The following is a 12,050-nucleotide window of genomic DNA, read 5'->3' on the forward strand; positions in this document are numbered from 1 at the left end:
TGTATTTATCTACTGCAATCATTCAATATTTACATGTATTTAGTTGCATTCACACTTAGACAGTTCATCCTCATTTCATGAAAATCTGGGTCAACCCCATGGAAATACAGTGATAAATGTTACTACTACCAAGCACCAACAACAACAGTTAGTTAGCAACATCTTAGCACAAATTATTTCCAGAGATTCAAATGCACATTGCTCCCACATGTCTTTCAGTGGGTGAACTGATCTTGGACCAAGAATAACAGCTTGTTACTCCTTCTGTGCGAACATACATGTTAACACAGGTGTCGAACTCCAGGCCTCGAGGGCCGGTGTCCTGCAGGTCTTAGATGTGTCCTTGATCCAACACAGCTGATTTAAAGGCTAAATGACCTCCTCAACATGTCCTGAAGTTCTCCAGAGGCCTGGTAATGAACTAATCATTTGATTCAGGTGTGTTGACCCAGGGTGAGATCTAAAACCTGCAGGACACCGGTCCTCGAGGCCTGGAGTTCGACACCCCTGTGTTAGAATTACTGGAGCTGCTTTTCTACAGGCATTTAAATAATACAGGCAAAAAAAGAGGTCAAATTTCAGTGAAGCTGAAGCTTATTGAGACTTCTTACTGGTAGAATTGGAAACACTGGCCACAAATGCTGATTGGTTGAGTCCAGAAATGTTTGTTGTATTTAGTGTGCCTTAAAGGAATGAAAGAGTTAACTGTAAAAAAGTTAAAGTGGTGGTTAGGAGTGTTCGGTACCATTTATCATATTTGAATCTTCTCTGATATTGCAGAGTTTGTATTCTACCTAAACCAGCTTGAGTCTGTCTTTTTTCTTCTAACGAAACTTAATAATATCTACCATCGTGGTCAGAAATGTACATTTTTTCAACAAGACGAATGTCTTGGTAATTTGAGGCTTTTAATGATTTGTTTGAACTGTTCTTTTTCCATGGTGGAATGATTGTACAGTTTTATTATTTATTGACAATTCATATCTGGACACAGACACTTTACGCCTTAGCAGTTTTAAAACTAAACAATACCTAAAAAGCACCAAATGTGCTACTCGAAACCAAGTTTTTATGTCATTCTTTATGGTAATTATATTATTAGCCAATCAGTAACCAATCCATGAGGTTTGTTTTTATCAAAATATAAGTACCGAAAGTAAAAGTAGTAATTACTAAGAATAATATGCATTACAGACTATATTATTTAATCTTTAGATAATTATTACATCACTTTTGATTTTCAGCTGGAGATTATTTTAGTTTCTTATTAACTGCTGGGTACTTCAGCTATAAAAATATAGTGTAACATATTTTTAGATCATCTTATCCAAGGGGCAGTGCCCCTCTGTTCACCCCCCCCCCCTCTCCCCCCTCTGGACACGCCCCTACAATCCAGTGATTTCATCCAGTACAGCACAGATATCAACACTCTTGTTTGGTTCAGTGCTTACCTGTAGATACTTTTCCTCATACAAAAATAAATAAATGGATTTAAAAATGCTAAAACACATTTCATTAGCAGTTTGGTGAACTGTAAAATTAATACCTGTATATTTATATTCATCAGCAGCAGTAAACCTTTAATGCTGCACTTTTAAACAGATTTATCAGTTTTTGTTTTGCTGAAACAAGCCGACCTACCCGAGGCCTCTTCCAGACGACACGTCCGATCCTGTTACCCTGGTAAAAGAGCGAGTCGTCTGTGGCGGGGAAGCGGGGGTCCTCGAAGAGCAGGCCACTCTGCAAGCACTGCCTCTTCAGGGTGGAGTACTGCTGCCCCTCGAAGGCCTTCACTGAAGTGAACATGCTGCAGCCCTGGAGGACACAACGCAGATGGCAATGAAGTACAGATCTGCATCCTGTCATCACACCACCCTCCTCTTCTGTCATTGACTTTCACACACACATTTCAGCATCCTCTCTGAAAAAGCACCATCTTGTGTAATTTCTGAAAATAAATTTCCTTCCTGCTCATCTGGTTTTCAACTCACAGTCATCCCAGCAGACTGACAGCCGAATCCAGCAGACGGTAATACCTTAGCAGCGAAAGCTCTCAGTGGAAACAGAAAGTCGATGTGCGCTGCTGCCTTGAGCACAGCCAGGCTTCACTGGGTCAAAATGATTAATCTGTCAATTCACTGATATCCTCCTGGGCCTAATTATCACTGCTATGCATTAAAGGAGTCACATATACATTGATCAGCTTAGGGCAAGCAGGGGAACCGGTGAGTGAGGGAGGAGGCAAACTAAGAACTATTGAAGGGATAATCAATACTGAAACACTGAATAAATGGCACACCGTTCCACATATCACTAACTGCTTACTTAACATACATCACTAGGCTACACATCGATACAAAATGAACAAAATAAAACACTTACACATTTATTTACACATTAAGCAAACACAAAACAATGTTATAATTTATTTGGAGCCACATTTCTTCCATACTAATGAATAAAATACTTTTCTTCATTCTTTTTAGCTCCATTTTGGTCTCCACCAGCGATTTAAAAATATCTTGTTTTCTAGCTGTTCGGAGCTTCCACCTCACACTTCTGTCTGTTACGCATTCACACTTCAGATTAATATTATTCACAGTGAAAGCAGTCAAATATCAGTATCAGCCCCAAAATGTGTGGTATCGCTAAGCCTCAGAGCTCAAATTTCTGAGCATCAGCACAAGTAAAAATATAATATATGCCACTTTCAGGTAGATATGGCCCCTTATTGATAAAAGACACAATAACCAAAGGTGACATCAGTCACAGCTAGAAGTGCATGTTTTCTTAGCAAATTACTTATTAAATGTGATCTATTATTATCGTATCCACATTCTTATTTTTGGAGTTTACTAGAGTAGCTTTGCATCAACTATGTGCCTGAAATAGTCATATTAGCGATATGGCTTCTTAATGACATCATAAAGAGCCAAGAGTAGAAAAGAACTGTCTGAAACAGAGCCTTTTTGACTCACAGAGATTACTTACACATACATTGTACATATGTGTAACTTGAGCCTCCGCCACTGTAACATATGTACATGATAGAAAATAAAACAACAAAGTACACAAGGTCAACTTTAAAAGTCTGACTTTTAGGACAAATCAGCAATATCTAATAGGGTTTTAATCTTACCGACTGTTTTTAAATAACTCATCATATTTATTAGTTTTACTGTCAGAATGTCAGAAACAGGTAGCTATCCCTTAGCACTGGACTCAACACAACTGACAACTCTTTATATTTAATTAAAACCTCAGAAACAGTCAATATGCTTTTCAGATGCACAGAATTATTCATGTCTGAACTTTTCATGGTCAGCAATTTGCATATGTCCTTTTCTATCAGTGTCACATCATAATCAATACCTCTGCCAGCAGAACTATTGACAACTTATGAAATCAGAGCCTCGCTGTAAGGCATTTAAGGCAAAATCATACTGGCTGATTAGAAACTGAGTTTATTGACTGGTGATAAAAATATATTTTCTTATTTTGTCTGACGGCAGAATTTTTAAATTATTATTGATTAACTCACCTTATTATTTACCCAGTTACAGTGTCACAAAGTAGTTCCTCTAATGTTTCCTGAAAACACTTATCGTTGCCAAGTTCTTATATTGTCTCACGTCACATGTCTAATCATAATAAGCTAATCTAATATTTCACACATTAAGAAAAGTTTGGAAATAAATATCCAAAGTCTTAATGGTGCAGCTTAACCCTGCGTACCCACGAAGAGACTCTCAATCTCCACACTGGGAATCATTGACTTGAGATGGGATGGCATTTAGCTAATCCGCAACTTGGAGGCATACACCTCTGATCAATTCATTTTATACGTTCCAGTCTAAGAGCAGTAGAAGACTGCACACTGGCACTGCTCTTACATTGCTATTACACAGACTCTGTGTGCTCGGGAACTGGCAGGTTAAAGACTGTTTTAATGTTGAATCTAGCTGTGGTTGTACCTCAAATTAGTAAACCATGAAAAACATTAATTTTCTAAATATTTTGTTCTTATAATGTTCTTGATATTAATTAAGAACAGTACTGCATGTGTGGAAAGGTCTTATTGACAGGTAGAAGTCAGGAGAAGACAAATGCAGATCATGCAGATCAATAAGTCTTGTTGCACTCAAGGTTAATGTGACATCCTGCTTTATTTTGATTGATTTGCCAAGATGCACATATAATTAGTACAGTGCCATGAACCATTATTAGACCCTGAACACTTATCAACTAATAAAATGACTGCTGGCAGGAAGAAATGTAAACAAAGAAATATCAACACCAGGAGAAAAACACAAATATTAATAATTACAGTTGATGCTGATAAACACTGGATTAGTGTTACTATGGTTGTGGTCAGAAGATAATATGCACTCATCATGGACATGAAGGTCCTGATAATTTGGGGCTTTTGATTTGATTTTGATTAATTCCTTGAACTGTTCTTTTTTTCAAGGGTGCAATGATTGAACAGCATACATCTTTAGTGACTTAAAATAAAATTGGGTGCACAAGTTCAAATTTATTTTGGATTTTCTATAATCCACACAGGATCAAAAGAACACAGACTCAAAGATATGCATATACTTCCACATATTTGGTTAAATGTCTCTGTGCATAGACCAGACACTTATGGTAGCCATCACCAAGTTTCTGGGTGGCTATCTGACCTTTGACCTCTTCTTGGCGGAATTAATAGAATTTATTGAATTTTGTTTGTTTCCTAGCATAGATGTGGCCTAGCATGGTTTGGGGCCTTGGAAGTGTTATTCTGCAAGCTTAATGTTAGCCAGTTGTATCCATTCTAAAACCAGTTTTAATACGTGTTTGGAATCATTACCCTGTCTCAACAACCAAATCTGTTCACATTTTATCGAGCTGATGAGCTGAGGGGAAGCTGAAGTGAAGAATTTGGAGGTAGTCCTTATGAGTGGGTTTTGATAATCGATTTTCCGATTAAAATCGATTCTAGCTTGAATAACGTGATATCGATTTATTAAAATTTTAAATAGAAATTTATTTTGCCGGAAACGCCAGGATCTCAGGTTAAATTTTGACAACCACCGAACAGCTAAAACAGTAAATGAGACACGGATACACGGTACACTGATTCTGCACAAAGAGGTTAACACAAAGCACAGACCCGCCGACGCATCAGAATCAGTGAGATGTCGGCTTTCTCACCCGATGGCACATACACGGACACGCCATCGGGGCTGAGAGCCGACATCCCACTGTTTCTGGTACGTCGGCAGTCCGGTCTTTGTGTTTACGTCTTTTTTGTGCTAGATTCTGAAGCTGCAGGTTTCATCACTATCCAACCAAACCAGCAGCAAAAGAAGATCCAAACTACGCTTCACATTTAGCTTCACATAAACATCGCCATGAATTCCCTCTTACTCTTGCTGTTTTGCTTCCACCACAATAAAATAACACTTCATGCACAACTCTCTCTCTCTCTCAGTGTACTTCAAGACAGTTTCCCATCTAAAAATCTCTGTTTTCTGCATTATTTGCTTGCTTATTACCCGCCAGTCTACCATTATGTACAGCGCTGTTGGCCACTGCTTTTTTTTTCTTTTAATTTAACTGACTTCCGACAAGAAAATCTCATGTCTGCTGTTCAATACTGAAGAAATTTAACAATTTTAAAATTATGCGAAATTGCAAAACGCTTAGCCGTGTCTCTATTTAAACCTCTGTAACTTTGCTCTGCTTCACTTCAGCAGCATCTGGTAATGTTTATATGTTGATTCATGGTTTTCTTTAGTTTTTGTTGTATTGCAGAATATTTTTAAGGGTTTCTGCTATAAAAAGCCAGGCCAGGAAAATCTCCTTCATGTTTTTCTGTTTTATGCTCAGTTACTTTGACGCAACGGCATCTGCTGTGATGCTTACACCTTTGATAAAGTCTCAGAAGTGTCAGCTTTCTTTTTATAGATATAAAAATATGGATATGTACTAATAAATGATCAGAATTATAATATTTCTGACTGTCTGAGGCAAAATTTCCCCGATTCAAATCGAATCGATCGAATCAAATCGGGACCTTGTGAATCAGAATCGAATCCAATCTAGAAATCAGTGACGATACCCAACCGTAGTAGTCCTCCTTCATTTATATACTGATACTAGCGGCTACAAAACAGCCCCAAAGCATGATGCTGCCAATACTATGCTTGACAGTCGGTACAGTGTAAACCTAAAGCATCACTCTATAAAATATTTAAGTGAGGGCGTGCACATATTTGAGCCTGTATGTTTTAGTTGCTTATACTTGGCAAATCAAACAATACACATAACCTGTCAGATGCACTCTCGGGTGCATTATGAGAGCCTGCTGTTTTAAAGCTAACACGTTCTGAATGCTAAAAAGACACCAGTGTATAATCCGGCTGCTTGAGGCACTCGAGTCTTTGTAGGGCTCAGCTTTTAAGTGACGCTGTGCTCCAACACAGAGTCAAGGGGGAGATGTTCAGATTAAGTGGGAGGGCTTATTCCGCTACAGCTTTTCAAATTCATCTTAAATCATCTTGAAACTCACAGATGAAATGCTCTTGTGATGTTGTTTGGATCATACTGCAAACTGAAGTGTGCGGAGAAAAACCTGCTCAGAGAAATGGAAATGTATCCCTGTTAAACTTGGTACTGAACCAATCTGCATCTGAACAAGGTCAACTCTGAAGCAGTAAATCAGCATTTTCTGCCGTAAAATTACCTAATACATTCAACAACAACTGAAGACTGGAGAACAAAACATGTGTGCATGTGCCGGTGGTATTAATGTATAATGTAAAATGTCTCAGTATTTCTCAGTATAGTATAGTAATAAAACCAAATCCTGCTTATGTCTCTTTATGCCAGATTACTACGCAGCACTGCTATTAACATAAAGTGTTTTTTAATTGGGCTGAGATGACCTGTTCACCTTCCAGCAGTGCTCAATGACATCTAATATCTTTGGGAAAATGAGGAGAACAGAAAATTGAAAGCAGCCCCACTGAAAGTACGTCAGCAGCTAAATGAAATCTAACCACAGTACCTTTCAAACATTATTAACCTGAAGGATTTAAGGACTAACTTTTTCTGACACTTTGAGAAATCTCATGCTTTCAGCAGACATTCATGTGTTCAAAGCAAACTTTAAACATCCTGCTGCAAGTGTGGTTTTCAGATATGTCACATTACCTACAGCCTGTATCTGATTAGTCTCTAACCTTAATTAAAGAAAATAGCCAGTAAGTTCACTTTACAGGAATTAACAAGCTATCTCACTCTTGAGTGAGTGATAAAGTAAATTCCTGGGGGAATGAGGAGGTCGCAGTTGGAAGCAAAGTCTGACAGATGGCCTGGTGACTTGGCTCGTGACTGCAATGGGGAAAACCATGCTGTCATCTGGCCTCTGTGGACTGCCAACAGGATCACCTGCAGAGAACGAATCCTGAGAAGCTGCTGGGCTGCATTTCTTCACTACTGTGGCAAGAACAGCAACAATCACTGCTGAAAATTAAAGCTGCAAGGTTTCTACTATGATTATCTGTCAGTATGTGGCACATTTAAATCTAATTTTCAAACAAATTCTCTGTTCCATGAAGCAGGATGATCCATAAACTTGATGCCTGCACTTCCCATACAGTCTCCTATGCTGGTACATTTGCTATTTTAGTACTTTTGCTTCTTTTTATTCATCTGAGAGAAAAACTACTGCTTTAATCCGCTACTGGATAATCCATCCATACATTTTCTGCCGCTTATCTGGGTTCGGGTCATTGGGGGACACCAAGACGTTCGCAAGCCAGCTCAGACATAATCTCTCCAGTGAGTCCTGGGTCTGACCCTTGGCCTCCTCCCAGTAGGACATGCCCAGAATACCTCACCCAGGAGGCTATCAGGTGGAATCCTAGTCAGATGCACGAACCACCTCAACTGACTCCTTTCGATGTGGAGGAGCAGCGGCTCTACTCCAAGTCCCTGTCGAATGACTGAGCTCAGCCACTTCTTCTCCTGGTAAGACGTGCCCAGAACACTAAGCCATCCTCGTCAGATGCCCAAACCACCTCAGCTACATTCAGCTCCCTCTTCACCATAATGGGCCGTATCTAATGCCCCTATCACAAAATCACTTTCCAATATAACTATATGCACATATACACTCACAAATACCCAACCCATTTGATAAATACACTCTAAAGCTGCAAAAATCTCCGTCCTGATGGCAGTACATCACCATCACTTAGGGTGGCTCACCCCCTTTCCCACCACTCTGGACTAACATAGTTGCATAGAGGGATCTCTGTGTTGTTGTCTTGCTGCTCCTCCACATCGAAAGGAGCCAGTTGAGGTGGTTTGGGCATCTGACAAGGATGCCTCCTGGGCGCCTCCTGGGTGAGGTTTTCCGGGCATGTCCCACCGGGAGGAGGCCCCGGGGCAGACCCAGGACCCGCTGGAGAAATTATATCTCTCGGCTGGCCAGGGAACGCCCTGGTGTTCCCCTGGATAAGCTGGAGGAGGTGGCTGGGGAGAGGGAGGTCTAGGCTTCTAACTGCTGTTTAACTGACACAGGTAGCAGGAACTGAAAGGTGAGGACTTAAGATTTATTTCAAAAGGATCACTCTGACTGGTTTATTGGAATCGCCTCTTTCTCTCTGATTGATAAATGATGAAGATCATCATTTATCAATGCAGGTCTGGTTCTTTTCAAGCTCCCACAGCTTTTACTTGAAGTATAAGCCTCGGGATCCTTTCTTGTAAATGACACTTGTGGTTTTCATCAATTGCTAAATATATATTTTAATTTACATCCTTGGAACAATCCTGTGTTGCTGTGTCTTCCTGATCAGTCTAAAATTAAAACTCATCTTCTTTGTTTGTTTTTTGGACTGTTACCTATACACACATCAATCTGACATGGAGCTGAACTGAGCTGAACTCCAGTTCTGGCACAGATAGAGGATGAGCTAATGGGCCACTGTAGCCCCACTGTAAAAGTAAATCAGGATTGTTTAGTACTGTCAATCTTGCAGAGCTCTCTAGCAGAAGAATAACAATATGAACCTAAAAATGAGATTAATAGGCCTCTCTTTAACAGTGGTTCTGTTCCATTAAGTGTCCCCCTGAGCAATGACAGCGAATCAGTGTACACAATAGCAGGGCCCTCCCTAAGTGGAGCGCAACCACCATTAATGCACATGTGATTTTCCCGTAATGACATTTGAAAACGTCTGCTTTGAAAAAGGTCTACTGGTGGCCACAGGAGCTCTGATGTGGAAGAAATGCTGTTGGACTGCAGGCAGATGTTTGGGAAGACGTGCTTTATGATGATTTAAGACTTCAGCCCTCCTACGAGTGCGGAAAGAAAGCAGATGGGAGGTTTCTCCAATGGAAACTCAGTAAGAACTGCCTACGCTATGGGAACAAAGGGTGAAGCAAGCAAGTGGAGGCAGGGCAGACTCTGGTAGTCATCAAGAGGCTAAAAGCAGCCCATTTGGTTTCTCTGCCTCTTCAGAAATTACAAAGACAACACAACCAAGAAACTGTGAATATTAGGAAGATGGCATTTCCATCATTCAATAGAATTATCAAAATTTAACCATTAGAAGTGACCATGGCAGATTTTGTTTGGAAGTGAAAGCAGTCAGAATGAATAAATGAGGTAAATCCTGATGCAGCTGAGGAGGAGTGTGGAGGAGGAGGAAGACTTTTGAAAGGACAAAATGACAGTTAAAGAATTCCCAGCTGACACAAAGCACAAATCTCTCCCCCAAAACAATGGAGACATGATTAAGAAAACGACGGCTCATGCACTGGAGAGAGGTGAAACGCTGGAGGGAAAAGTCAGCCAATCAGCGATCAATAAGAATGAGGAAACAAAGGGCCCTTTCTGACAAATGTGAGCAACGCTGATGTAATAACAACATGTTGTTTAATGCATTGCTTCCAGCAGCAAATATTAATCTTCAACTGCGCTCTAAACTGTTGATCTCGGAAAACAAATTGCTCGCTTTTTCCTCATTTCTGACACTGGGCTTGTTCCCCTGTTTGTTTACACAACAGTGTTAGAAGCCTGACATCTTGTGAGGTTACAGATTTTGGTGGAGAGGCCGCGGCAGTGATAATAAACTGATTGCAGTCCCAGAATGATCTATGATTTTCGCTGTGAGTGAACAACACACATGAGCAAATGGCTGAATTCGAGCAAAGGTGCAGACTGCCAGCTGCCCTTGCTTCATTGTGCTATGCCTGCATTACTGAGCAGGAAGAGCTGCTGGTCAGCAGATGTCAACATTGATGTCATTCGACTGGTGCTGCCCAGTGCAGGCTGAGGCATCGCAGAGTATCGATGATGGCAAAATGGCAAGATTTTGACATATGTGAATGCCAAACTAATTGAAAAAATAAATCTGCGGTTGGGTTATTATTGTAATCCACACTTATTGATTATTCATTAAGTTACCAACATCATGCAGATAACTGAATTCAACAACATGTTTTTTTTTTTTGCAGTAATTTTCTTAAACTTCATTTATAAGAAACACTGTTAGGCTTCCCCCAGATTACTGTAGGAATGCTCTCTTCTGCTTACATGAACCAAAACATTAAGCAAGTTTGAGCTTTAAGGAGGGGGTGAAAGAGCACCGCTGTTAAAGAAGCAGGGGCACTGGATTTATAATGAGAAAACACTGACAGCCCTCTAGTGAAAAATGAATGCAAAGAGTATCGCATTATTTTGTTTTCTGACTCGAGCCTCCTTCTGTCGAGCCTCTTCTGCAGCACCACGAAGAGTATTCGTCTAAGGACCACGGAGAGCTCCTGTTACACAGCACTGGGTGGGACCAGTGCTGTGAATCAATCACAAAAGAGTCAATCTTTGTTCGCGTTCCTGGACACAAAATGTCACGTGTTTTTCTTGATAGTCAACAGGGATTTGTGGGTAATGTATTTTTAGCAAAAAGTCTGGCATATTTTCTTTCTGCAGCTTGTCCAGATAAATTCGGGGGCTGTGTCACCATGTCAACCAAGAAATCTGAGCTTTCAAATCATGACATTTCTAAACACTAACCCGTTAGTGTTTTAATCCATAAACCTAACCTAAATTTTTAATAATCACAGCAACCTATTTTAAGTTAATAACATATTAAAAATAATCAATGCAGACTCATATTTTTTAATTTACTAATTTCAGTTTTGTGGCAGATGCATTAAGCCAGACAGAAATATCCTTCACCAGAAGAATTTCAGGACTTCTGCTTAGGAAGAAAGTCAAAACTTCCAAAGATTTAAAACTAAGAGATATAAAACTCATTTGTGCCATCTGCTATAAGTAAATTCATTTCATTGGAATGAAATAAATTAACATTTTTGTGCATTGTTGGTTTTAATCACACAAGCTGCTGCGCAACAAGTTTCCCTACTTGGGAAAATAAAGTGAAGTCAAGTCAGGTTCTACATGATTTTTGAGTCCTTGAACACGTTTTCTTCAGCAGTACGCCCTCATATCTACAGAATGCACATTTTCCACTTGCATAGGAAAAAAAAAATCTGCATTTGGAGGTTTGGTGGGTTGGTGATGGAGTGAATCGCTTTGACGCTCATGCCAGAGACAAAAGTTTACTTTTTTTGATAGCTTATTAATAAAAGGATTTCATTTGGTTTCAGGACATAAAACAAAGCTTTACAATGTACAAAAAGGACCACTTCAGATATTTTCAATTATAGAATAATATCTAAATTATACCAACAATGAGGAGAACAGGAACTACAGCACTATATGTTAAACAGAAATGGGAAAAGTAACGCGTGAGTATTTCTGAGGATGAACGGTTGCAAATACGGAGACACAACAATCCACTACATCATCACATACTTCAAGAGAACGCGGTTTTCGAGAATTCAGTACAATTTTTTGAAATTTTGGTGATTGCCAAATACTGGGCTTTCATATACCAAGGTACCATATTTAGGTAATATGGAAGGAAATATTGTGTCAGTAGAAGAGAAGACAGCTTTAAAATCTTGTTAGTAGTAGTAGCCTGTAA

General features: G+C 39.6%; 1 protein-coding gene across 10 annotated transcripts in view; it reads right to left on the bottom strand.

Moving 5' to 3' along the window:
* Window positions 1-12,050, bottom strand: part of capn5b (calpain 5b) — a 63,479-nt gene that overhangs the window by 43,866 nt on the left and 7,563 nt on the right. For all 10 annotated transcript variants that reach the window (XR_014279273.1, XM_082549073.1, XM_082549075.1 and 7 more), the window contains one exon: window positions 1,642-1,815. Coding sequence is in view for 9 of the 10 variants with exons in the window: in XM_082549073.1 (XP_082405199.1) it covers window positions 1,642-1,806 (165 nt within the window). In the remaining variant the exon portion in view is untranslated. The remainder of the gene's footprint in view (window positions 1-1,641; window positions 1,816-12,050) is intronic.

This window comes from Aulonocara stuartgranti, assembly GCF_965226115.1.
Source record: "Aulonocara stuartgranti genome assembly, chromosome: 10".
NCBI classification, from domain to species: Eukaryota; Metazoa; Chordata; class Actinopteri; order Cichliformes; family Cichlidae; genus Aulonocara; species Aulonocara stuartgranti.